The 26,544-nt window shown below is 39.8% G+C and overlaps 1 protein-coding gene across 1 annotated transcript; it reads left to right on the forward strand.

Annotated features, from left to right (window-relative positions):
- The first annotated feature begins 5,865 nt into the window (after positions 1-5,865).
- Positions 5,866-21,928, forward strand: LOC120738375 (myosin-7-like). Its single transcript, XM_040039568.1, has 39 exons — positions 5,866-5,932; positions 6,327-6,387; positions 6,595-6,802; positions 7,393-7,536; positions 8,609-8,765; positions 8,851-8,878; positions 8,963-9,068; positions 9,443-9,535; positions 9,646-9,709; positions 9,809-9,907; positions 10,009-10,112; positions 10,264-10,402; positions 10,473-10,591; positions 10,721-10,870; positions 10,962-11,132; positions 11,222-11,531; positions 11,612-11,691; positions 11,782-11,987; positions 13,627-13,750; positions 13,839-13,975; positions 14,056-14,311; positions 15,996-16,238; positions 16,337-16,513; positions 16,611-16,756; positions 16,852-16,942; positions 17,024-17,413; positions 17,491-17,617; positions 17,701-17,819; positions 17,928-18,124; positions 18,966-19,149; positions 19,370-19,535; positions 19,625-19,749; positions 19,845-20,153; positions 20,235-20,438; positions 20,527-20,823; positions 20,929-21,033; positions 21,238-21,333; positions 21,422-21,556; positions 21,798-21,928. Exons 3-39 carry the CDS (start codon positions 6,602-6,604, stop codon positions 21,816-21,818), a joined length of 5,820 nt encoding a protein of 1,939 aa, XP_039895502.1. The 5' UTR covers positions 5,866-5,932; positions 6,327-6,387; positions 6,595-6,601; the 3' UTR covers positions 21,819-21,928.
- Positions 21,929-26,544: the final 4,616 nt, after the last annotated feature.

Consider the following 26,544-nt stretch of genomic DNA (forward strand, 5'->3'; position numbering starts at 1 on the left):
CTTCAGTCCACATGTCAAAATGTCTTTGGCTAAGGAAACTGAATGCCATACTGTCCCCAGTGGATCCATCAGAGTGTGAATGTGTGTGGTGGTTAGAAAGTACTTAAAAGAACACCAACAGAGTAGAAGACTGCTAGTAATTACCACCATATTTTCCATATAACAGATTTAGTTTACATTTATTAATGATGATGGTTATAGTAGTAGAGGATCTTCTACATTCAGGTGTTCATTCCTGCAGTAGGATGTCAGCTTTGTTTAAGTGAGGCTAAAGGCAGGAGGTCCTGACAGAGTTGTCAGGACCTCCTGCTTGCTGAAGTTAATATCCACACACATAATCAGACAACACCAAACACCACTCTCGTCTACATATTGCACCTCTATGTAACCTCGTGCACTTTTTTTTTTACACTCGACTGATGTCTGTCTTTTTTTCTCATTCATTTGAGCATCACATGTAGCGTGCAACATTAGCTATACACACACAAGTATGAGCATACTGGTCACATGGAATGTGCATGGAGCTGTTTAACCAGCTTAAAAAAACTACAGACAGACTCATAGACCTGTCACAGCTACAGATGAAATTAAAACATGATGATTATAGATCATTGCTAAAAAATGAAGATTTTATTCAATATTTTTGGGCTTAGATGGTGAAGATGTGCCTGAAACATCAGCATCTGTTCTCTGGGAAGCAGGGAAAGCTGTGATGAGAGGTAAAACAATTTCATTCTCATGAGATAAAAAGAAAAGAGTAAACAAATGTATTCAGGAATTAGAAGAAATCATCAAATCCTTAGAAGAAGTCTGTCTCCTGCCTGTGACAGCAAATGCTGAACAAAATACATAAAGCAAATCTAGAATTAAATAAAATTATTAACAGAAAAATTTAATATGAAATCTTTTCTTGCAAATATTGAACATGGTAATAAATCAGGTTGATCTTAAGTGAACCAGAGAAAGTGAAAATAAATAAAGAAAAAACGACCATATGTGCCGTTATCTGGGAACACAGTATATGACCCTAAAAGAATAAATAACACCTTCAGAGACTTTTACAAGACTTTATATTCACTTATGTAAACCCATCCAATGACGAAATTGATCAGTTTCTTGATGTTTCTTGACATAAACCTTCTGAAATTATTAGACAGTCAAGCAATAGCACTGGATTTACCGCTGACATGAGGAAAACTCCAGGAAGCCACTGTTTACCCAATAATAAGGCTCCAGGTCCAGATGGATTTCAAGCAGATTTCTACAAAGAATTCTGGACAATTCTGGCACCAGTATTCCATGGAATGTTGCAGGAAATCAAAGAAAATGGCACACTACCACTAAATATGAATTCTACCAAAATTTGTCCCCTGCTAAAACCAGGAAGACCCTGTATTTCCTACCAGCTATCGCCCAATATCACTTAAAATAATCTGCAAAGCTCTCTCAAAAAGATTAGTGAAGATAACCCCCTTTTAATACATCCTGACCAAACTGGTTTCGTAAAATCATCCTCCAATAAAATTATAATTCATGTTGGCAGTAATGACACTCGGTTACGTCAATCGGAGGTCACTAAATTTAATGTCTATAATGTCAGACTGTAGACTTCATCACAGTAGATACCTTTCTGAAAGCGCTGTAACTAAGTTTAAGAATATAATCCACCCACTTTTATCATCTTCAATGCCCTGTACCAACACAGAGCAGCTACCTGAATGCTACTCCCACAGAGGTTGATTATCTTGCTTATAACTTTGCCTCCTCACCTCGTATGACTCTAAATACTAGATCCTGTGAAAAATAAGGCTTCAAATCAGAAGTACTTGACTCTGTGGTATAATTCTCAAACACGTAGCTTAAAGCAGATGACTCGTAAGCTGGAGAGGAAGTGGTGTATCACAAATTTAGAAGATCATCATTTAGCCTGGAGAAATAGTTTGCTGCCCTCCGCAAAGCCAGAACATCTTACTATTCGTCACTGATTGAAGAAAATAAGAACAACCCCAGGTTTCTCTTCAGCACTGTAGCCAGGCTGACAAAAAGTCAGAGCTCTGTTGAGCCAACCATCCCTTTAACGTTAACTAGTAATGACTTCAAGAATTTCTTCAAAAATACAATTTTAACCATTAGAGAAAAAAAATTACTAATAATCATCTCACAGATGTAATATTATCTACAGCTACTTTCAGCACCATTGATATTCATTTAGTCTTTTTCTCCAATTGATCTTTCTGAGTTAACTTCAATAATTACTTCCTCCAAACCATCAACGGGTCTTTTAGACCCCATTCCTACAAAACTGCCATTAATTAATGCTTCAATCTTAAATATGATCAACCTATCTCTAATAATCGGCTATGTACCACAGGCCTTCAAGCTGGCTGTAGTTAAACTGTCTTGACCCAGAACCCATTAGCCAATTACAGAATAGACTTTATTCTATTTGATACATTAGTTAAACAATATGGATTATCAAAACTGGATTTGTTGAATGTCAAAAAATTAAATCTATTTTGAAAAAGAAATTTAAGCCTAATCAAGTGAAATTGCAAACAAGAAAATGTGGTACAATTCCTTTATCTCAAAACCCCTAAATTACTGTCTAATAAAAAACAGGACACTCTCCAGAATAGATGAATCAATATCCTTTCCTATTGCAAAATGGGAGTCGGAAAACTTCAAAGCTTCTGGTCTCAGATACGCTTGAAACCTTTAAATCGATTAGAAATCCCAGTCTACAGTTACTACAATGCAAAATACTACATAGAGTGCACTATACAGGTCAAGAGAGCGTAGCTGTCCCCTGCTTTGGTTATTGTTGTTAATGTGGTGGGGGGGTCGGGGTAGTTTTTTTGCTTGTTTTTTTCAGCATCTGTCAGATCTGGAGTTTATAAATTAAAAAGTAATACTTGCAAAGCTTGACTGGGAACGATTGCAGTTAGTGTGATTTGAGCAAAAATAGGAAGCAACCTCCTTGTGATTAAGATATATCTGTGTATGCTCGGTGATTCTATTGAATTATTTCATTGGTCACTCTCAGGCTTTGGCCAACTCAGTCGCAAAGCAGCTGCACAGGTCGCCAGGTGGGAGGCAATGTGTCTTCAAAATTTATTAAAAAAAAATCACCTATTTTTGCTCTATAGTGACTGAATCATAAACTTAAAATGAAAGTCTGTCTTTGTAAAATCCATTTGATCTGTTTGTGGTGATTACAAAAACAGTCTGACTGAAGCAGAGGAAGTTTGGGGTGGGGTGAATTTCATAGAATGAATCCAGCTGAGAGAGGCTTTAAATAGACCAACAAATCACTTCAGTGAGGTGTGATGGGTGTAAGAATTTGCTACCAAGAATAGCATCTAATAATACCCTGCCTGAACTGACAGACACAACATCATTAATACAACCAATACTCTCAGAAATATGTTTTGTACTTACAATAAGAATGGAACTAAAATCCTTGAGGTGGTGATGCAGTATAGCCTCCTCTGTTGGCATTGATTTGCATATGGCCAGGTGTTAAAATGTTTTCAAATTAAACTAAGAAACAGAACATTTCAGGATTGCAGTTTTAAAATTCAAGTGTTCAGAAGGCTATCCTGTGGATGATTTCAGTATTACTATCAGTCACAGGTTAATGTTCAAACATCTTTCAGTGTACTCAGAATTTAATTAGACATATTTGAAAATTTTATTTTAATGTAATTTTGCTCATGCTTAAACATTCTAAATATTTTCAAGTTTTAATTTCATATATACAAATGTCATTCTCGCTCCCGCTTTCTCTCTTTACAGTATAATCATCATCTATAAGGATTCATAATCTACAAACTGTGAGTGTGAAGAAGATTCAACCACATGTAAAATCAAAAGTGGAACTTCCTGTATAATAACTGAAAAAATAAAACTGTTATTAGAAAGTGTATTAGAAGCCCATGGCTCCAAGTTGTCTGTCACTTGTTCACCATCAGTACAAGCTTTGGTTCAGTGAGTCATTCCAAAACACTGACCACTACTGAATCACCAAGCTAAATCCAACCTCTTCCCAGAAAAACAACCTCACCTTGAATCAAAGGGGGTCATTTAATTCCTAGAGTTTAGGCTGTAAATCAATCTCTCTGTGCCCCTTTGATTGGCTTTGTCAAGTCTTTACCTTACAATATAAAGCACGTTTAGTTGACTGCTGTTGTGATTTGGCACTATATGAACTTCTAATTGTTCTCACACAATCTCACAAACCCTTTGAAACAGTTGTATCTGTCAAAACCAGATTCACTCCACACTCCACAAAACAAAAAACAGAATGTTCAGGGCTTGGAAAAGCTTTTTAATCCCACGGGGCTGTGTTGGAAATGTAAAAACCAAAAAAGATGTATACAGTGTCATGCACAAGATTTAAGCCGATCTATGACTGATAGTGTTCATTGCGTGTTTTTTCTATCCAATGTTTTTACTGCATTGGGAGTGTGTTTGGGATCATTGTCAGACTGAAAAATGAAGCTGTTACCAATCGGACACTTTCCAGGTGGGACTGCAGAGTGGATCAGCTAATAGCTCACTGGAAATCACCTTGAGCTAGGTGCCTTTTATATGCTTTGAATGATTCATAGGTCAGTCTTCAGCGGCTTAACAACAACAACAACAACAACAACAACAAATAACTTTCCTTTGAAAATAGTCTGTTACAATGACTTGACTGAAAAAAACTAACAAAGCAGTCAAGACCTTCAGAAAGCCTAAAAACCTGTTGCTCACGACGAGCCTTTAAAATAACAAAAAAATAAGCAAAGTGTTAAAAACAAACGGGGTGGCTCAAGTCTCATGCATGTCTCAATCTTTAATTTACTTAATACTATCCAATTTCACTTTTTACTCATCCAATATAATTCTAAAAGCTAAAACATGAACAAATTTGAGAAAAATGTGAAAGGGCACACTTTCCTGAGTATCTGAAAGTCCGACATATATTAGTCTCATACTTAACCAGGTCTGTTTTCAAATTGCCTGTCATTCCATGTAAAACTATTTCAGCTTAACATGGTTATTGGCCCACATTTAATCTGAAATTACTTCCCCTTAGATTGTTTTCAGTCGCTGGTATCAACCTTGTGTGCAGAGCTGTGCACTCTGAAGTGCATCAGCTGTAACGAGTCATTATGAACATCATTCGCGACAAGTGTGAACGGTTCTGAGTTGTATTTTAGAAATGACATCTGTGATGTATTTTTAAACTTCCTTTATTATTGTGTCTCATGTGTAACACAAACATGTGTTTAAGACAACCTGCAAACTGTGCCTAACTGGGTGAAAACTGTATAATGTTTTGCTAAGATTCCATCTGCTCTGTGGGCTGCTGAAAGTTGGACTGGTGACAAGGAGAAAAGTCCAAGCTATGGAAGTGCACTGCCCATGGCAAAAACGACTGAGTCATTGTAGACTAAAAGTAAATAAGGTGGCAATTTGTGCCTTTGAAGTGTCATTCTGTCCTTTTCTCCCCTTCTGCCCAGGCAGTAAATGGAATCTGGTTTCCATCCATGACCAGTCCCCACTTGGAAGAAGAATTCAGTGCAAGAGATGACAGGAAAAAAGTGTGGCAGAATTAGAGATAGAGAAGCTATGTTTGGGTGAGTCACAGATGAGTTATGCTGCAGAAAGTTCCTGGCGGTGTTCCCAAAAATCACATTATTTGGACATGAGAGGTGGAGACAAACAAGCGGAGAGGGCAGCCAGACATCATCTCATGACCATGGAGAGCCCTGTCATAAGTGATGAAAATGATGGTGGTTACCAAGTGTGTGTGTGTGTGTGTGTGTGTGTGTTATCAGGTCAGGGTGGTGCCCTTGGCCTTGTAAGGTAGGGTTATCTGGGGTTATATATTTGATCCCAGCTTTGCCTGCAGGTCTACCAGCTGCTTTCTCTTCACCTGGCCTCTGTAAGTCTGGTTATACTTTGCATGCTGTTATCATAGTTTATTTTCCCATTGTCTAAACTAAACAGGTTTAAATGTGGTGTTATAAGGTCTCATGGTCCTATTTAACACTTAGCTAACACTGGACTGGTGTACTTTGTATGGCTGTGGTAGGTTATCTACTAATCTAGAAGGTTACTGGTTCGATCCCTGGCTGCTACATGCCAAAGTGGGCAAGAGACTAAACCCTGAGCACTAAGATGTAGAAAAAATACTTGGGTGACTGAGACACGTTGTATTCAGCACTTTAAGTGCTTAAGTATTGTAGAAAAGCACTTTATAAGATCCAGTCCATTTACATGACCCAAAAGGATGTTGCAGAATCTCATTAAACACTCTTTTTCTCTGGTTGCTGCAGGTGAATCATCATTTCATACAGTGAAGTCTGAGCTCACTTGTCATCTGAGTTGAACCCACTGGTAAATGATCTTTCTTTTTATAACAACTTATATTACAGAGTCAATTATATGGCAATTATATATTTCCATCAGTGGAAATTCTATATATGGTTTGGACAAAGAAAATAAGTTAGATTTTCATTTGCATAAGTATGGAGTGCAGTAAATTTTTAAAGAAAAGAAAGAAAAAGTATCAAGCCCTGAACCAACTCTTTGCATGTATATTAGTGCTGTGATGGGGGATGCAGAGATGTCTGTGTTTGGGGCGGCTGCCCAGTACCTAAGGAAGTCGGAGAAGGAACGTATGGAGGCCTCGACGCGTCCTTTTGACATTAAGAAGGAATGCTTTGTCCCTGATCCAGTAGAAGAGTTTGTGAAGGCAACCATCACCAGCCGAGATGGAGACAAGGTCACTGTAGAGACCCAGAATGGGAAGGTTAGTTCGTTGCTGTTTTTAGCATTTTGTTTGCCCTCATTCTTATCGCACAGTGAGATTGCGGTTAAGTCAAATATAATCTTACTTAGCCTACCTTACATACTGTAGTGGTGGGCAATCGATTGCCTGGTCCACTTGATCATTCAGTACACCACTCTGTACCATAAAACTAAATCTATCAGGTGATTTTGATGAACTGGAGCCACTCCAGTAACCAGGTCAGTTAGAGCAGCACAGGAAACACATTAGATGTGAGTGCATATGAGTGCATGTCTGGGAGAAAGTGATAATCTGAGTGTAAATCTATGAATGATTTAAAGTGTTGTCCTTAAGTGAGTGTCAGGACAAGTTCAAATGGAAGCCTGTCTACTAGTGCAATTAAAGTCTCCACTCACAGCACAGAGCAGCTGAGTGATGAAGCGAGGTATTGCTGCCATCTGGCAATGACAGCCTGTGGTATGCACTGTAACACTACACAAGTAATGCTGACAATAACAGTGCAGAACAAGCAGGTAACACAGACAACAGGAGGTTAATGTTTGGTTTCATAACCCAAATCATCAAAACACATTCTATTTTCTTCCTTCCAGACTGTGACTGTCAAAGACTCGCAGATTCTGCAACAAAATCCTCCAAAGTTTGACAAGATTGAAGACATGGCCATGCTGACCTTCCTCCATGAACCAGCTGTGCTGTTTAATCTCAAAGAGCGTTATGCAGCATGGATGATCTATGTGAGTAGTCAGCAAGTCAAAAACAAGGAAAACCTGGTAAAACCTATTTGCAGTCATTTACATCTGGTGCTTTCACCAGATGAGGAGCAGCAAAATGTTCTGAAAAGAACAGGAATGAGATGGCATTGATTAAATCAGACACAGCATGAAACTGAAGAGATTGCGTATAAGTGGGTTGCAAAGAGGATAGCAGATGTGTAAGAACTGTAGGCAAGCAATAAGTGATCGGCTGGGGAACGTTGGCATGAAGATGACCTATGAACTGTGGCTTGATATTGGGGGCTGCCAGAAATATTCAGAAGCTTCATTTTTTCTAACTTTAGCAAATACTGTATTCCATCAACTAGGAATGTACTTAAAATGTTAACATAGAAGCAAGAGCTTTTCCCCCCAAGCAGTCAAAGCCCTCAACTCACTACCACCAAAGGACTGATAAACACAAACACTTTTAAAAACACCTTACAATACTCACCAAAAAACTCAAAAACTTCCACAAATCTACTACAAACTAGGAACAATACGCTTATTTGCACACCTCAGTCACATAGTTACTGAACACATCTAAATTATACTATATTTGCAAATTTTGCATCTTGCACGTCTTCGTCCTGTCTTGTGTACAATATCCTGACTCATAACTTGAACCTGGTATTCATTCCTACTGCACAATCATCTCACTTTACTGTAATTGCACATGGCCACTTCATATTGCCTCTGTCCTGTCTTTGTTTATTGTGCATAGATGTAGTTAGTAATAGTACTTTTTATCTCTTAACTTTACCCAAATTTAGTGAGTTATTACTTATTTGTAATTTCTAGTCTCATATCTGTTTTTAGATATGTTTTTTATATTCTTATAAATGCACCACGGGCGGCTTGGGGTGAAGTGGCATTTTAGTACACTGCATTGACAATAAAGACCTTGAATCTTGAATCTAGACACAACAATGTTCTAGGAGTTACCATCAAATGAGCGGCATGTCCAAAGCCTGAAGCAAATCCAAACAAGTTCTAAATTAGAAATAGAAATGCATTTATGCCTTAACAGCAATGGTTTTCTTTATAATCTCAGACCTACTCTGGGTTGTTCTGCGTGACTGTCAACCCCTACAAGTGGCTGCCAGTCTACAATCAGGAGGTGGTTCTTGCCTACAGAGGAAAGAAGAGGAGTGAAGCACCTCCTCATATCTTCTCCATCTCTGACAATGCCTACCAGTACATGCTGGCAGGTACAGATGGATATTAATAGATACAGTTTGGTTTAAGTTTTGGGACATATACTGACATAACCTTTGCAAACGTACTTTTTTGCAGACCGTGAAAACCAGTCAATTCTGATCACGTATGTAAAGTCTTGGATACACAACACAACATTATTCTACAATATGGTGCATTTACGTATTGATGAGTGACTTTGCAATTACAGTGGAGAATCTGGTGCAGGAAAGACCGTCAACACAAAGCGAGTAATCCAGTATTTTGCAAGTATTGCGGCTGGAAGTGTTAAGAAGGACGCAAATGTCAAGGACAAGGTAAGTAGTAAACTCTGTCTTAGGTCCAAGAGCTCATCAATGCAAATGCAAAGTACCTCAAACACTATGTTATCAAAACATGTTAGGCTTTTTAAAATTGTTCTTCAGGGTAACCATGGAAAACAATTAGAGAAATAGATATTCTAATTGACACTAACCAAAAGAATTTTTCACTTTTAACCAGGGTGATAGGCTTGGATTGCTTCTCATCAATGATGATGGCTTAAGACCTGCAAAGACTACAAACGTTTCTCCTGATTTCATATAATCTGCTAGTAAAGAGATTCTTAATTTAAAAAAAAAAAAAAAACAGAAAAAAGAGATAACCTCTAAATATTCACACATTTAACAACCACAGTGTTCCTTTATGACAGGGCACCTTGGAGGATCAAATTATCCAGGCTAACCCTGCTCTGGAGGCCTTTGGCAATGCCAAGACCATTAGGAATGACAACTCCTCCAGATTTGTGAGTGGCAAATATTTTTACAACTGAACCATGAGTATTGTGAATATTATGTTTCTATGGAATTAGTCAGTAAGAGGAAGGTTTTTTAAATGCAAATATTATCTTTTCAGGGTAAATTTATCCGAATTCACTTTGATACCAGGGGAAAAGTAGCCTCTGCTGATATCGAAACATGTAAGAACAAACATTCTTTCAACACTTATATAATATTTATTTTGTCAAACAGTCACACAGTATATTTAACACAAATACCTTCTACTTCACGTTTGTCAGACCTTCTGGAGAAGTCTCGTGTGATCTTCCAGCTCAAGGCAGAGAGAGATTACCACATCTTCTACCAGATTCTGTCCAACAAAAAGCCTGAAATCTTGGGTTAGTGCATGGAACGGTAAAAAAAAGATATAAAACATAGGTTCTATATTGTCACATGCCCACCTTTATCACCTTTTTTCATTCATTCATGTGTCTTCCAGAGATGCTGCTGATCACCAATAATCCCTATGACTATGCCTTCATCTCACAGGGGGAAACCCAAGTGGCCTCCATTGATGACGCTGAGGAACTCATGGCAACAGATGTCAGGCTCTCACTTATTGCTATTTTATAACCTCTCATTTAATAAGTCCACGTGTTGGTCTAATAGAGCACCGTAGAAGTTTTGGACCGATTACTTAAAGTGATATTTTCATTTTAAGGATGTTGAGACATTATTGTATGCTGTTCTACAGAGTGCCTTTGATGTATTGGGCTTTACGCAAGAGGAAAAGAACTCTGTGTACAAGCTGACTGGTGCCATCATGCACTATGGTAACATGAAATTCAAGCAGAAGCAGCGAGAGGAGCAGGCAGAGGCTGATGGCACTGAAGGTACAGTGTGGTTCTGTTTGGCACTTTGCCACAGAATCAAACCAATCAAAGTATTCTATTTTTTCTTCAGATGCTGACAAAGTTGCATATCTGATGGGCCTGAACTCTGCCGACCTCATCAAAGGTCTCTGTCACCCAAGAGTCAAAGTAGGAAACGAGTGGGTCACCAAAGGACAAAATGTCGCCCAGGTCAGAGAATAAGAGAAGGCATATTTCAATACAGTTATCTTTAAATGGTTAGATTTAGATTCAAAAATGAGGAATACACCCTCCTTGCTTTGTGGCTTCTTGTATGGTCCTTGTGTTCCCATTCCACAGGTGAACTATGCTGTTGGTGCTCTATCAAAAGCTGTTTATGAGAGGATGTTCCTGTGGATGGTAATACGAATCAACCAGTCACTGGAGACCAGGCAGCCTCGCCAGTACTTCATAGGGGTGCTGGACATTGCTGGATTTGAAATCTTTGATGTGAGTAATCACAGTAAACTGCATCTCTCCCAACATAATATGTACAGAAAGATTAAAATTGAATACATTTTCTTTCTTTATTTATTTACAGTTCAACACCTTTGAGCAGCTGTGCATCAACTTCACCAACGAAAAACTGCAACAGTTTTTCAACCACCACATGTTTGTACTGGAGCAGGAAGAGTACAAGAAAGAGGGCATCGAATGGACTTTCATTGACTTTGGCATGGATCTGCAGGCCTGTATCGACCTGATTGAAAAGGTGAGACCCTGAACTATTACATGTTCAGCTCAAATATGGTATTTTAAAAAAAAACACTCATATTTTGCCCTTTCACTCATAAATTGCAGCCCATGGGTATCATGTCCATCCTTGAAGAGGAGTGCATGTTCCCCAAAGCCAGTGATGCCACCTTTAAAGCTAAGCTCTATGACAACCACCTGGGAAAATCCAGCAACTTCCAGAAGCCCAGAGTTGTCAAAGGAAAACCAGAGGCTCATTTTGCCCTGGTTCACTACGCTGGAACTGTTGATTATAATATCAACAACTGGTTGGTGAAGAACAAGGATCCTCTGAATGAGACTGTTGTGGCATTGTACCAAAAGTCGACCCTCAAACTTCTTGCAACTCTGTTTGCAAATTATGCAGGAGCTGACTCAGGTACACCTGGATGAATATCTAGTTTGAAGATATTTGTAGGGTTTCTTGTCTAGTACTAACAACACATATTTTCTCAACAGCTATGTCTGAAGCTGTCGAGGGAAAAAAAGAGAAGAAGAAAAAAGGATCCTCCTTTCAGACAGTGTCTGCTCTTCACAGGGTACTGCTTATGTTTTATATTTCTTGGACTAAATGGTTTTACGTGCAACTATCATTAGTATTTCTAAATATCTGTTTTACCTTATTAAAGGAGAACCTGAACAAGCTGATGACCAACTTGAGGTCAACTCACCCTCACTTTGTACGCTGCATCATCCCCAACGAGACCAAGACTCCAGGGGCCATGGAGAACCCTCTGGTGATGCACCAGCTGCGCTGTAACGGTGTGCTGGAAGGCATCAGGATCTGCAGAAAGGGTTTCCCCAACAGGATCCTCTATGGAGATTTCAAGCAGAGGTATTACCTCATTAAGATCACAGGTTGGAAATGCTCCCACATGCGAGATACCCAGATCACAAGAAAAACAAACAATTTTTCATACTGTCTAAGACAGCGGTCCCCAACCCCCGGGCCTCGGCCCGGTACCGGTCCGTTAGTCGTTTGGTACCGGGCCGCGAGAGTTGGGGCTCAGCTGTGAAATGTATAGTTTTCAGGGTTTTTATCGGTTTTCAGCGTTATTTTGTTATCGTTTTTATCGTTTACTCGGTTTTCCTGGGTCTTTACACGTGTGTTATGAATAAATTTTCTTTTTTTCGGTACCGGTACTAGTTTTATTTTGTTGTATTTATCCGCGACACCTTAAAGGCCGGTCCGTGAAAATATTGTCGGGCATAAACCGGTCCGTGGCGCAAAAAAGGTTGGGGACCGCTGGTCTAAGATGTCTAATATATGAAATGGGATCTTGTTAGTACTGTCAAGAACAATACTAGTGCTTGTGTAAAATATTTTACTGCAAAAATATTTACATTGACAGATATTGTGATATGCAGCCTAAATTAACTAAAAAAAATCCCAAAACAAAACTGTAAAAGAATACCAGAAGGGCCTACTAAGGATTGTTGGAAAGGGGAGCATACAGGCTTTAACTGATAGGAGCTCATGAGTAACTGGTTTAGGGTAGTTGGATTAATTTTTTTTCACATTAAAGTACGTTTCATTTGTAATTTAAACCAACCTTAATGAGCCACAATCTTTACAGATGTATTTCTAAAATATCCATGGTAAGTCTTTGAAGATTGAAAAATTGAAAAACTCATTTAGTATGGAGAAGCTAGGTGAGTTACCTAAGTTGCTAGCTTTAAGCTCTTTAGTGCAAACCCGTACTCAATTTCTTGAAAAACTATAAAGAAAAATGCTTCCAAATGAGCAATAATCATCATGTCGTCAAGCTTTCAAAAAGAAAAAAAAGTTGAAAAGTATATGAGTACATTAAGCACAGATTTTCATACTTAAAAATATTTGAAAGTAGTAAATTTACCTAATACATTAAGAAAGTCACATTCTGTTTTTCAGAAATGTATAAAGACCCCTTGTTGACTCTCACACCAATTCAGGAAGAATCAGACATTACATTTTGAAATTACATGAGTTCAGAGTATTATTTTGCAGTTTTCTTCTTTTACTAATTATGCAGTAAAAGATTTTTATACAAGAAGAAATCTGATATATTAGACACCTTAGAGCAGGGGTGTCAAACTCAAATACACAGTGGGCCAAATTTCAAAACTGGAACAAAGTCGTGGGCTAACATTAATATTTATTGAAAAAAAAATCTTCCTCCAGATATAAGAATGAATCTTTTCTTATGGACTCAAACACGTTTTGCTGAATAACTGAATATGGAACAAGCAAAGCTTAATACTAAACAATATATATATTAGCTGTATAATACCAGTAGGCCAGCTCTAATAGTAATTTGGTATGGCTTCGCGGACCAAATGTAATTAGGCTGCCCGCGGGCCAAAGTTTGGCACCTATGCCTTAGGGAATATGAAAAACACTCGTGCGCTTCATTCTACTTTCATTAGGGGTATCTCAAAACTTTGATTTCATTTCCACTGCACTATAAGCACAAGTTTACATCATCATTTTCTAGATATCGCATCCTGAATCCTGCTGCCATTCCCGAAGGCCAGTTCATAGACAGTAGGAAAGGAGCAGAGAAACTTCTTGGGTCTTTGGATATTGATCACAACCAATACAAGTTTGGGCATACAAAGGTATCTTCTCAGGTGTTACTCATATCAGTAAAAATGTCCAAAAATAAAAACAGGATTTTCCAACCTTAAAACCCATTGCTGTTGTTAGGTGTTCTTCAAGGCTGGCTTGCTGGGTCTGCTTGAGGAGATGAGAGATGAGCGTCTTTCCAAAATCATCACAGCGATTCAAGCCAGATCCCGTGGTCTTTTGTCTCGCATTGAGTATCAGAAGATGGTGGAACGCAGGTATCTTCTACAGCCACGTGATTATTGTTTTGTGATTTTATGCTTAACTGAATCCCTAATTTACTTGAAAAAACTTCTAGAGATGCTTTATTAGTAATCCAGTGGAACATACGTGCCTTCATGGGGGTTAAGAATTGGCCCTGGATGAAGCTTTTCTTCAAGATCAAACCTCTGCTGAGATCTGCTGAGGCAGAAAAGGAGATGGCCAACATGAAGGAAGAATTCCTAAAACTCAAAGAAGCTTATGCAAAATCTGAAGCTCGAAGAAAGGAACTAGAGGAGAAAATGGTGACTCTTCTCCAAGAGAAGAATGACCTGCAGCTCCAAGTTCAAGCTGTAAGAATGACACCATAGTTACAGTGGGGCAAAAAAGTATTTAGTCAGCCACCGATTGTGCAAGTTCCCCCTCCTAAAATGATGACAGAGGTCAGTAATTTGCACCAGAGGTACACTTCAACTGTGAGAGACAGAATGTGAAAAAAAAAATCCATGAATTCACATGGTAGGATTTGTAAAGAATTTATTCGTAAATCAGGGTGGAAAATAAGTATTTGGTCAATAACAAAAATACAACTCAATACTTTGTAACATAACCTTTGTTGGCAATAACAGAGGTCAAACGTTTACTATAGGTCTTTACCAGGTTTGCACACACAGTAGCTGGTATTTTGGCCCATTCCTCCATGCAGATCTTCTCGAGAGCAGTGATGTTTTGGGGCTGTTGCCGAGCAACACGGACTTTCAACTCCCGCCACAGATTTTCTATGGGGTTGAGGTCTGGAGACTGGCTAGGCCACTCCAGGACTTCCAAATGCTTCTTACGGAGCCACTCCTTTGTTGCCCGGGCGGTGTGTTTTGGATCATTGTCATGTTGGAAGACCCAGCCTCGTTTCATCTTCAAAGTTCTCACTGATGGAAGGAGGTTTTGGCTCAAAATCTCACGATACATGGCCCCATTCATTCTGTCCTTAACACGGATCAGTCGTCCTGTCCCCTTGGCAGAAAAACAGCCCCATAGCATGATGTTTCCACCCCCATGCTTCACAGTAGGTATGGTGTTCTTGGGATGCAACTCAGTATTCTTCTTCCTCCAAACACGACGAGTTGAGTTTATACCAAAAAGTTCTACTTTGGTTTCATCTGACCACATGACATTCTCCCAGTCCTCTGCTGTATCATCCATGTGCTCTCTGGCAAACTTCAGACGGGCCTGGACATGCACTGACTTCAGCAGCGGAACACGTCTGGCACTGCGGGATTTGATTCCCTGCCGTTGTAGTGTGTTACTGATGGTGACCTTTGTTACTTTGGTCCCAGCTCTCTGCAGGTCATTCACCAGGTCCCCCCGTGTGGTTCTGGGATCTTTGCTCACCGTTCTCATGATCATTTTGACCCCACGGGATGAGATCTTGCGTGGAGCCCCAGATCGAGGGAGATTATCAGTGGTCTTGTATGTCTTCCATTTTCTGATGATTGCTCCCACAGTTGGTTTTTTCACACCAAGCTGCTTGCCTATTGTAGATTCACTCTTCCCAGTCTGGTGCAGGTCTACAATACTTTTCCTGGTGTCCTTCGAAAGCTCTTTGGTCTTGGCCATGGCGGAGTTTGGAGTCTGACTGTTTGAGGCTGTGGACAGGTGTCTTTTATACAGATGATGAGTTCAAACAGGTGCCATTCATACAGGTAACGAGTGGGGGACAGAAAAGCTTCTTACAGAAGACGTTACAGGTCTGTGAGAGCCAGAGATTTTCCATGTTTGAGGTGACCAAATACTTATTTTCCACCCTGATTTACGAATAAATTCTTCACAAATCCTACCATGTGGATTCATGGATTTTTTTTTCACATTCTGTCTCTCACAGTTGAAGTGTACCTCTGGTGCAAATTACTGACCTCTGTCATCATTTTAAGTGGGGGAACTTGCACAATCGGTGGCTGACTAAATACTTTTTTGCCCCACTGTATATATTGTTTTAAATGTGCCATTAAAGTGAGCACTAACAAGAATTCTATTTGGTAGGAACAAGACAATCTATGTGATGCTGAAGAAAGATGTGAGGGGCTGATCAAGAGCAAGATTCAGCTGGAAGCCAAAATCAAAGAGCTGACAGAGAGACTGGAGGATGAGGAGGAGATGAATGCAGAACTGACTGCTAAGAAGAGGAAGCTGGAGGACGAGTGCTCCGAGCTGAAGAAAGACATCGATGACTTAGAGTTAACTCTAGCTAAAGTGGAGAAGGAGAAGCATGCCACTGAGAACAAGGTACTTGATATTTCTATTTCTGAAAACAAGGGTATGAAAAAGAGACATGTTTCTAAACTGTGCACAGAATTTGTAATACCATCATTTACCTGCAACAGGTCAAGAACCTTGTTGAAGAGATGGCTGCTCAGGATGAGATCATTGCCAAGCTGACCAAGGAAAAGAAAGCTTTACAAGAAGCTCATCAGCAAACTCTGGATGACCTGCAGAGTGAGGAAGACAAAGTCAACACTCTGACCAAGGCCAAGGCTAAGCTGGAGCAGCAAGTGGATGATGTAAAATATAAACTTTTTGAAATTATGCTACTTAGATGACACTATATTGGGGATTAAGCTATTCAGAAATGCAATAATATTTCATTTTTGCCATAAGCTTGAAGGATCTCTTGAGCAAGAGAAAAAGATTCGAATGGACCTCGAGAGAGCTAAGAGGAAGCTAGAGGGAGATCTAAAGTTGACCCAGGAGTCTGTGATGGATCTTGAAAATGACAAGCAACAGCTGGAGGAGCGTCTGAAAAAGTAAGCATTCATCTCAACATTGTTCAGTCAGTATCATCACTGAATACCATGTACACTGTTTTGTTGCCTAACACTGACAAGAAAAAATGCTGCAGGAAAGACTTTGAAATCAGCCAGCTGAACAGCAAAGTTGAAGATGAACAGGCCATCATTATTCAACTGCAAAAGAAACTGAAAGAGCTACAGGTGACAAAATGTGCACTGTTTTTTGTCTTAACTGTATTTTTTAAAGTACTGAGTCATTTCAACATGTTATTCTCGCACCAGGCTCGTGTAGAGGAGCTGGAGGAAGAGCTCGAAGCAGAGAGAGCTGCTCGAGCCAAGGTGGAGAAGCAGAGAGCTGACCTGGCCAGAGAGCTGGAGGAAATCAGTGAGAGGTTGGAGGAGGCTGGAGGAGCCACGGCTGCCCAGATTGAGATGAATAAGAAGAGGGAGGCCGAGTTCCAGAAACTGCGCAGAGACCTCGAAGAGGCCACTCTGCACCACGAAGCCACTACTGCCACACTCAGGAAGAAACAAGCCGACAGTGTTGCTGAGCTGGGAGAGCAGATTGACAACCTGCAGAGAGTCAAGCAGAAACTGGAGAAGGAGAAGAGTGAGCTCAGACTGGAGCTGGATGATGTGGTCTCCAATATGGAACAAACTGTAAAGTCTAAGGTAAGTTTAAAAATGTGGTTGGTCACTCATCAAATAACAGATTAACATCTAGACTGTCTGTGAACTGTGATATTTAGACTACACTGGAAAAGACCTGCAGAACTTTGGAGGATCAAATGAATGAATACAGGACCAAGTGTGATGAATATCAACGATCCCTTAGTGACTTAACCACTCAGAAAGCCAAGCTTCAAGCAGAGAATGGTTTGTATTATCCTGTGTTCACTTAAAATGTCATACGCATTTAATACAGAACAATGGAATATAATGAACTTGAACCTCTGCAGATGAGCTTTTAAGACAGATGGAAGAGAAAGAATCTCTCGTTTCTCAGCTGACGAGAGGAAAGAATTCCTATAACCAACAACTTGAAGATATAAAGAGACAGCTAGAAGAGGAAATAAAGGTATGCAAAAGTAGTATAGATCCAAATAAATTAAAAATAAAAACCCAAGCTGCAAGATAATTGCCCCCATTATACATCTATTATATATATATATATATATCCATCCAGGCCAAGAACGCATTAGCCCATGCAGTGCAGTCTGCTCGCCATGACTGTGACCTGCTCAGGGAGCAGTATGAGGAGGAGCAGGAGGCTAAAGCTGAACTACAGCGTGGCATGTCCAAGGCCAACTCTGAGGTGGCTCAGTGGAGAACCAAGTATGAAACTGATGCCATCCAGAGGACCGAAGAACTAGAAGAGGCCAAGTAAGTTAGATACAAACAAGAATATTAATCTAAACTGTGAAATATGATAAAGAGCTCAAAAGAAGAACAGTAAAGATAGGACCACCTGCTTTAAGGCCTTTTTATACCTTTTTTGCTATCAAATGGTGGCGTGGCATGTTGTGCACGTCCCAAATTTTACAACCTGCTGTGTGGGTACCATGGATGGGTTGAAGACACGAGTGTTTGATCTTCAGTGCCATTTCAATAATGTATCAGTACAGAAGCTCTGAGATTTCCAGATGATAGGTAGAGAAGGTATACATGATAAGGCGAGACCTTCTGGAGGAAACTTTGAAAACAGTTGCAATTTTTTTGTAGCTTTTTTTTTCTCCAATACCAATGCTGGTGCAGAAGATTTTGCTGAGTGGCGACAGCTGTGATGACGATAATTATGTCTTCAATGTTTTGATTTGAGCCGTTTTGATCAAGGAGTTCAAGTAATGAGCATACACCCCAATGTCCACAGTTCACGTGGGGTCCTTTGCTGGGTGTCGTTGGCCCAGAATGACAGAAAAACAACAATACTAGTTGGTTATATTCGAAAGTTAAAAAAATGCCGCGTACATAGTTGACTTGTTGTGGTCACCTGAACAAATGTAAAATCTAACATTTTCTGAAAGGAAAGTGTTGTTCCTGAAGCTCCCTTTCAGGCAAAAACAAAATAAAACAAGCTTCTAATATGTAATTGGAAGCAAGCATAAACATACGTACATCTGCAAGCCTTCGATAGATTTTTATATCTATAGAAGGCTACAGAGTACAAATGTTCAATGACTAAATAATGGCCCAAAATATAAAAACAGTTGTGTTTCACTTTTAGAAAGAAGCTGGCTCAGCGTCTGCAGGACGCTGAGGAGGCTGTTGAAGCAGTGAATGCTAAATGTTCCTCTCTGGAGAAGACCAAACACAGGCTGCAGAATGAGATTGAAGATCTCATGGTGGATGTAGAGAGGTCTAATGCTGCTGCTGCTGCTCTGGACAAGAAACAAAGAAACTTTGACAAAGTATTTTTCATATTTTATCGTTAAACTACTGCAAACACATTAATCATTAAAATCATGCTTTCTGTTCTTCATGTTGAACTATAAACCTGGCATGTCTGTGACAAATAACTACCTCTTGCTTTGTCAAAGAGTTGTTACAGTGCAGATACAGGGGAAACTATGGAGAGGTCAGTGATTTAAGCCTAAATTCATACCATTTCTATCTCAATGTCTATCTCAGATTCTTTCTGAGTGGAAACAGAAGTATGAGGAGTGTCAGTGTGAGCTGGAGAGCTCCCAGAAGGAGGCCAGGTCTCTCAGCACTGAGCTCTTCAAACTGAAGAACTCTTATGAAGAGTCTCTTGAACATTTGGAGACCATGAAGAGAGAGAACAAGAATCTTCAGGGTAACTGAATGCACATTCACAACACATGCACACACACACATACAGGTACAAAAGAAAAGTACACTGAACACAACCACTTTCATACACAGAGGAAATTTCTGACCTCACTGAGCAACTTGGTGAGGGGGGAAAAACCATTCATGAGTTGGAGAAGGTCCGTAAGCAGCTGGAGCAAGAAAAGAGTGAGATTCAGTCTGCCCTTGAGGAAGCAGAGGTGCGACTAAAACCTAATATCCTCCAGTCTCTTATGTATATATATTTATAACTTTAAAAAGAACAGTTCAAAATATGATTTCACGACCATCTTAGGGTTCTCTTGAGCACGAGGAGGGCAAGATTCTAAGAGCTCAGCTTGAGTTCAACCAAATCAAGGCTGACATGGAGCGTAAACTGGCTGAGAAGGATGAAGAGATGGAGCAGAGCAAAAGAAACCTGCAGAGGACCATCGACACCCTGCAGAGCTCTCTTGAAGCTGAGACTCGCAGCAGGAATGAGGCTCTGCGGCTGAAGAAGAAAATGGAAGGAGACCTGAATGAGATGGAGATCCAGCTAAGCCAGGCCAACAGGCAGGCAGCCGAGGCCCAGAAACAGCTTAAGGCTGTTCATGCGCATCTGAAGGTAAACTAAAAAGTAATTATTTCTCATGTTTCTATTTCTGTAATGGATTATTTATAACCAGAGGATCAAACATTTTTCTAGGACACACAACTTCAGCTGGATGACTCTCTGCGAGCCAGTGATGATATGAAGGAAAACATTGTCATTGTTGAGCGACGCAACACCCTGCTTCAGGCTGAAGTGGAGGAGCTGAGAGCAGCTCTGGAGCAAACGGAGAGAAGCCGCAAACTTGCAGAGCAAGAGCTGCTGGATGTTACAGAGAGGGTGCAGCTACTGCACTCACAGGTGACACAGACAGAAAGGTTCATATTAAATTGCTGACCAAAGGTACTGCATATCATACGACATCATTGTCTTTGTTTATTGTATGCAGAACACCAGCCTGATAAACCAAAAGAAGAAGCTGGAGGCTGATACATCCCAGCTTCAGAGTGAAGTGGAGGAGGCAGTGCAGGAGTGCAGGAATGCAGAGGAGAAAGCCAAGAAGGCCATCACTGATGCTGCCATGATGGCAGAGGAGCTGAAGAAGGAGCAGGACACCAGCGCTCATCTGGAGCGAATGAAGAAGAACATGGAGCAAACCATCAAAGACCTGCAGCACCGCCTGGATGAAGCTGAGCAGATCGCCATGAAGGGAGGCAAGAAGCAGGTGCAGAAGCTCGAGGCCAGGGTGAGCACTTCTTTTACATATCTGTGTTATTTCTGGGAAATTAAATGTTTCAATTCTTGAAAGAAATTCTTTGGAGAGTTATCTGTATTTCATGTCCCCAACCAGGTAAGGGAACTAGAAAATGAGGTGGAAATGGAGCAGAAGAAAAGCAGTGATGCTGTGAAGGGGGTGCGTAAATATGAACGTCGCATCAAGGAACTCACCTACCAGGTTTGTGGAAACTATCAGCATCCTTTTCCCAGGTTGAATTAAGCATTTTTTGTAAGTTTGAAACCATCCATCCATTTATTTTCTTCACTACTTATCCGCTTTAGGGTTATGGGAGTGATTGACAGAGCCCTTACAGAGTACACCCTAAACAGGTTGCCAGTCTTTCACAGGCCAAATGTGTAACCTTGTTTCTCATTTCCACAGACTGAAGAAGATCGCAAGAACATCGTGCGGCTTCAAGATCTAGTGGACAAGCTGCAGCTGAAAGTTAAAGCCTACAAAAGATCTGCAGAGGAGGCTGTAAGTGTGGTAATGTTTGAGGTGAAGTCTACACGTAGTGTCGTCTTCTGTCTCCAAATACTCAGGTTTGTTTCATTAACCTTAACAGGAAGAACAGGCTAATGTTCATCTTGGCAAGTTCCGCAAGATGCAGCATGAGCTGGAGGAGGCTGAAGAGAGAGCTGACATCGCTGAGTCTCAGGTCAACAAGCTTCGTGCCAAGAGCCGCGATGTCGGATCCAAGGTTTGACACATGCACTTTGCAGCATCTGACCCTGACACGTGCTGCCCTCTAGTGGCTGCATTTAACTCTTTTGCTGCTCTGCTGTTCGTTCTTTAGCACAGATAGAGTATGTGTTCTGTCAGTTGATATCACTTTGTAATTATATATATATATAGTTGCTTTGTTGCACTAAAGCTGCACTAATCTGGAGCCCTGACAGCTGTTTCTCTTCTTCTTTTCCAACCTCCCCCGGCTGCTACAGAAAGGGTTTGATGAGGAGTGAAGCTTTGGAGTCAACAGAAACCCCTTTGTCTGCTGTGTGTTATAGATCCCCTCAACTATCACTATTTACAACCTGTAGTGCTAATAAAATCTCATTAAGCTGTTGCACAACCTTGTATTCGTTCTGTTTTTCTCAAAGTGGGTTCATGACAAATTGTACAAGACTTGAATGACCTCTAACACATGCAATATAATGCAATAGTACATTAACTGGTAGTTAAAAACATAAAATTTTAGATATACCTATTAATGGTGAAAATGCAGCTACAATGTTCTAGATGCTAAAAAATATTGATGTCAAATACATTTGAAGGCGTCCTCCCTTCACTCCCATTTACAGTAAATAAGTATCTTAGAAGTAGATTATAACATAAACCATGAGTCAGGTATGGGATAGTGGCTGGTAGTTAACACATTTAGGTTTCATGACACATCCCAGTTGGATTCTAGACACAGGCCCATCCACAAGGCTTCACAAGCTACTGTAGATAGATATATGATAAATGATAAATGGGAGAATTGCTTCGGGTCAATCCAACAGCTGAAAGCACCTGGGTGTGGTTGGGGATGGGTTAATCTCGACTTCTCAGCTTTGTTGTCTGCATTTGTAATTGTACACTGGATTAGAGCACACCAGTGTACAATTACAAATGCAGACAAGTGTTCAGTTAAATCTATAATAGTGAAAGTGACCAGATCATGCTGAGGGGAATACACCATGAACAATAATCACTTTTAATAAAATGCGATAAGGAGAGGCTTCAGAACAGATTCTGTCAGCGCTGTGAAAACAAGGAAACAGCAGTTGTCTACACTCGCAAAATATTGGCTATTGCAATAGCATTAAAAGCAAGTAATGTAGGTCTGTAGTTCTTTACTGGAAAGCTTTATGTCACGCTAACACATGTGCTATGGTGTAAAATCCAAAGCACTGGCATATATCAAGCTCTAGGCCTAAATGGGAAAGTTAGAAGTCGAGTGCAGAAGTAGGAAAGAATAGAAAAGTTAAATAGTGAGATAGTGATGATAACTAAAAGAGGCGAGAGAAAAAACAAAATTCATGTTCTTAAAATAGAGGTCAAGAAAGCCCAAGAGCCTGGACCTCAAGGTCAAACATAAACCAGTGCTCATACTTGGACCTACTGTAATACCGCCTGTAATCACTTGCAGCTGGTCAGTGAATCCCTGCCCAGGTCTGTCTGTTCCAAAGGCCTGGGGAGAATTCCAGAGGATTAACAAGCAAACATCGACAGAAAGATAAACACAATACAAACTGCATGTCAGGATCTTCATGCTTAATCTAGCAGGTTCGACTCTGTTGGTTTATTTACTTTTTAATCAATTAATGTATTTTTTTTTTTTTACAGTGTCTTGAACATAATATTTGAAAATGCAGCTGTTTCTGATCCCTAATAGTTGCAATGGTGTAGAGGCACCATTGCTTTTATCATTTACAGAAACTGCTAATCTTACCTGTCTAGAGCTTTGCCTTGGTGCTGCTGTCAGGTCTTAGTGGTTGTTGTTTCCGCTGGAGACTAAATATTGATATGAGGCAGGAAAGGAGGAGGGAGGAGAGGGAGGCCCCAGAATCCCTTTGTGTGAAATTTAGGGAGCCCTTTGTCTTCTCTTATTACATCCCATATCTTTAACTCCTTGTTTGGGCTCACAGGTACAGAAGTTTGTCTATGAGCTAATGGAAGCACATTCACACCTCTGCTCACACCACATACAGCACAGCATGCGCTGAAGATTATCAGTGTCATTAACAAGATATCGGAGCTCACGCTCGAGTGAATAAAACAAGCCATGAATGACACAGCAATTCCCTGCTTCTGTAATTAAACCACATATGAAGCTATATATTAGACTGTACCTTGAAGTTCTCAATAGAATCTTCTCATTTTTTAATCTTCTAATTTCATCTGATCTTTCATTGTTGAAATTCTTCCAAACATTCCTGTTTCCAGATCTAGTCAGACTGCAAAACTAACCCACAATGGCAGTGATAACTTTATTTACACAGCACTTTTATAAATACTCTACAGTGAAATACAGAGTAAAGCACATTAAAAACATTGTTTTTGTGGGATTTTTTCTTTTAAAAAATCATAATACTCACTGATGCAGTTTGTAACAATAGCTGCCTGTCGTGTGGAGGGCCTCTGGGCCCAAGGCCAACCTTGTATTTAATTAAGTGTATGTGGTGACAATGTGTATTTGTTGTGACATAAAGAAAATATTTCAGTCACGTTTGACCTTTAGGTTGATGTTATCTCCACTTGCTCTTTAGCAGGGCATGGAATCGCTCACTTCCAGCTGACGCCAGCTGTCAATAAGAGGGCCGGGGAAGTTATCAGAATGGAAATAATCTCAGCTCTTGTCAGCAGCTGTTGACCCTCCTTTTATCTCTTAACCTTTCAAGGAGCTGTTATTACTGGTGCTAGTGGCTGGCTGTGATGAGTGCTATGCATAATGTATGCATGTGTGTAAGTTGCACATTATTAGACAGTATTATATTGTTAAAGTTATACAGATAACATTTAATGGGACTATATATCAGTAGGTCTTATACTTAACAGAGTTTTAATGCATTCTTTGTTTCTTTGTTATTGTACATATCATATCATTATTATGACCTAAAGTAAATCGTGCTACAATGTTGAAGGCAGTTAAGCTCCGACTCCACAAAGAAGCAGGGACATTCTCACTTGATAGGCTGTGGGATAATATCTGCCACTCTCAGGAGATTTATGTGAGACTGAGATCAGTGTGAGACCATCATCTGCTACAGTTGATCCTGGCTGCAAGCAATAGCAGCACCCTGAAAGCCGTGGCTGTTCTCCTCGATCAAGTGCCGCATTCTCGGCAGGAATTTCACACATTTATCTTTGTCCTCAAAGTTACAATGCCATTTAAACGGGGCTGTAACCATGGGGCCAGCTTTTGCTAGCTGCTGCCTGATAATGGGAGGTGCCTTTTACAGTAACCTTTGCACAACACGACCGATTCAGTGCGATGCTGAGCCCTCTGGTGTCATCATTGCCTTTCAATGAATCTCAAGCATGTCACCTGTGGCAGACCTCTGTCTGTGTTACTCCGCACTTGTCGCCTAGTTGAGCTCAAATGCTTATGCTCTTTATTTAGACCGACTTACTCAGTATGTGATGTCTGTTTTTGTTACCACAAAGCTCATTCTGTGATAACTACACACAATATGTTGCCTCTCCCTAAGCTCCTAGAGTAATTGAGAACCATACATAACATACTTCTCTAAAATATCTCCCCAGATACGTTGTGCACCGTCTTTTGTGTTTCAGCAACATCCTTGGGATGGGAAAATATTCAAAGGATGCTTTTTTGCTCTAAGCAGGGATTACATGGTTACACATTTTTATTTGGGGTTATTTTCACATTTTTTCTCATTTCTGTTTCCACTGTTGTTTCAGTGTTTAGTTTTTATTGCAGTTAGCGTTTGTTTTTGGTGGGTTTCATAATTATTGTTATCTAAGGGTGTTTTTGTAAATTTGCACAATCTTTAGAAAAATAGATAAAACATAAAAACTACTTCTGGCTGCATCACATATTTGTTTTGCTAGTTTTATAGCAGATACTACAAACTACACACTAAGCATTTTTTATAATAATTGTTTTAAATTGCTAAATTACCTATATTTTGTAAGTACAAAATTTTGCTTCAGTTAGTTTTCATTGTTAGTCATTATTAGTTACTATTACTACTTATTATTATTTTTATTTAAATGATTTTTTTCACACCTAGTTTATAGTTGGGTTTGAGACACTACACCTACCTTGGGTTTCAAGCTCACTTACTTACGTTTCAATCTGTAACTCACTTATTTCTGATCATATCAGATTAAATTATTCAAAGAATACACAAACAAACAAAACTGATACATAATAACTCACTTAAATCGCCTCCACTCTGAATTTTAGCAAAAAAAAAAAAAAAAAAAGATAAATTCAGTGTTCTCATCCACTTGTCTTACACTACACTGACACAGACATACATAGGGGGTTTTAAAACGGGGGGGGGGGGGGGGGGGGTTTCTAATTCCTTTTTTATTAAAAAAAAGGATAGCACTACTAAGAGCACGCCAAGTACAAGAGTTCATCCAAAAAGTCTAAAATATTCTAGAAAAGTTGATGACAGGACAAAACTTTTTTGAAAATCTCATGTATGTGTGGGCAGGGCCTTAATAAGGATTTCTTGATCTTTGTATTTTTTTTATCTAATTTTATTTAATCACCATGTATAACAGTGATGTGCAGAAAGAACAGCTTTTTGTTAGTATCTGTCCTATGATGAATATATACATATCTTAAGGTTTTACTAAAATACATTTTTGGTAAGAGTTTTTAGACCCCTGCAGGATCTGTGTAATTGACACATCATTTAAATACATTTAAACATTCTTCACCCTGTGCTAGTTCTGCCTGTCTTAAATGAGGATGCCTCTGTTCGGTACGACATGTATTGTTCCTGCAACACAAGCACACTTAAGGGATGATGACAGAGGAATTCCTCCCCATGTCTATTTAAAGATTGAATTGTGGTCCCCTGGCTGCTTGAGGATACCTATGATTAATCACGGCACTGCATGCACGGAGCTCCTAATATGGCCTCGTTGGGAGACTCCATCACTGATAAGACTCTATCCCGCTGATTTCTATATTACCCTCCACCACTCATTAACCACCTCCCTTCA

The sequence above is a fragment of the Simochromis diagramma genome, unplaced genomic scaffold (assembly GCF_900408965.1).
Source record: "Simochromis diagramma unplaced genomic scaffold, fSimDia1.1 OVJJ01000337.1, whole genome shotgun sequence".
Lineage (NCBI taxonomy): Eukaryota > Metazoa > Chordata > Actinopteri > Cichliformes > Cichlidae > Simochromis > Simochromis diagramma.

What these genes read in the sequence shown, in the direction of transcription:
- LOC120738375 (XM_040039568.1), top strand. Translation starts at nt 6,602, where the DNA reads ATGGGGGATGCAGAGATGTCTGTGTTTGGGGCGGCTGCCCAGTACCTA. An exon ending in CTCTGCTGATATCGAAACAT is followed by an intron (nt 9,710 to 9,808) that starts GTAAGAACAAAC and finishes CACGTTTGTCAG; the next exon opens with ACCTTCTGGAGAAGTCTCGT. An exon ending in TGCAGAAGCTCGAGGCCAGG is followed by an intron (nt 20,824 to 20,928) that starts GTGAGCACTTCT and finishes GTCCCCAACCAG; the next exon opens with GTAAGGGAACTAGAAAATGA.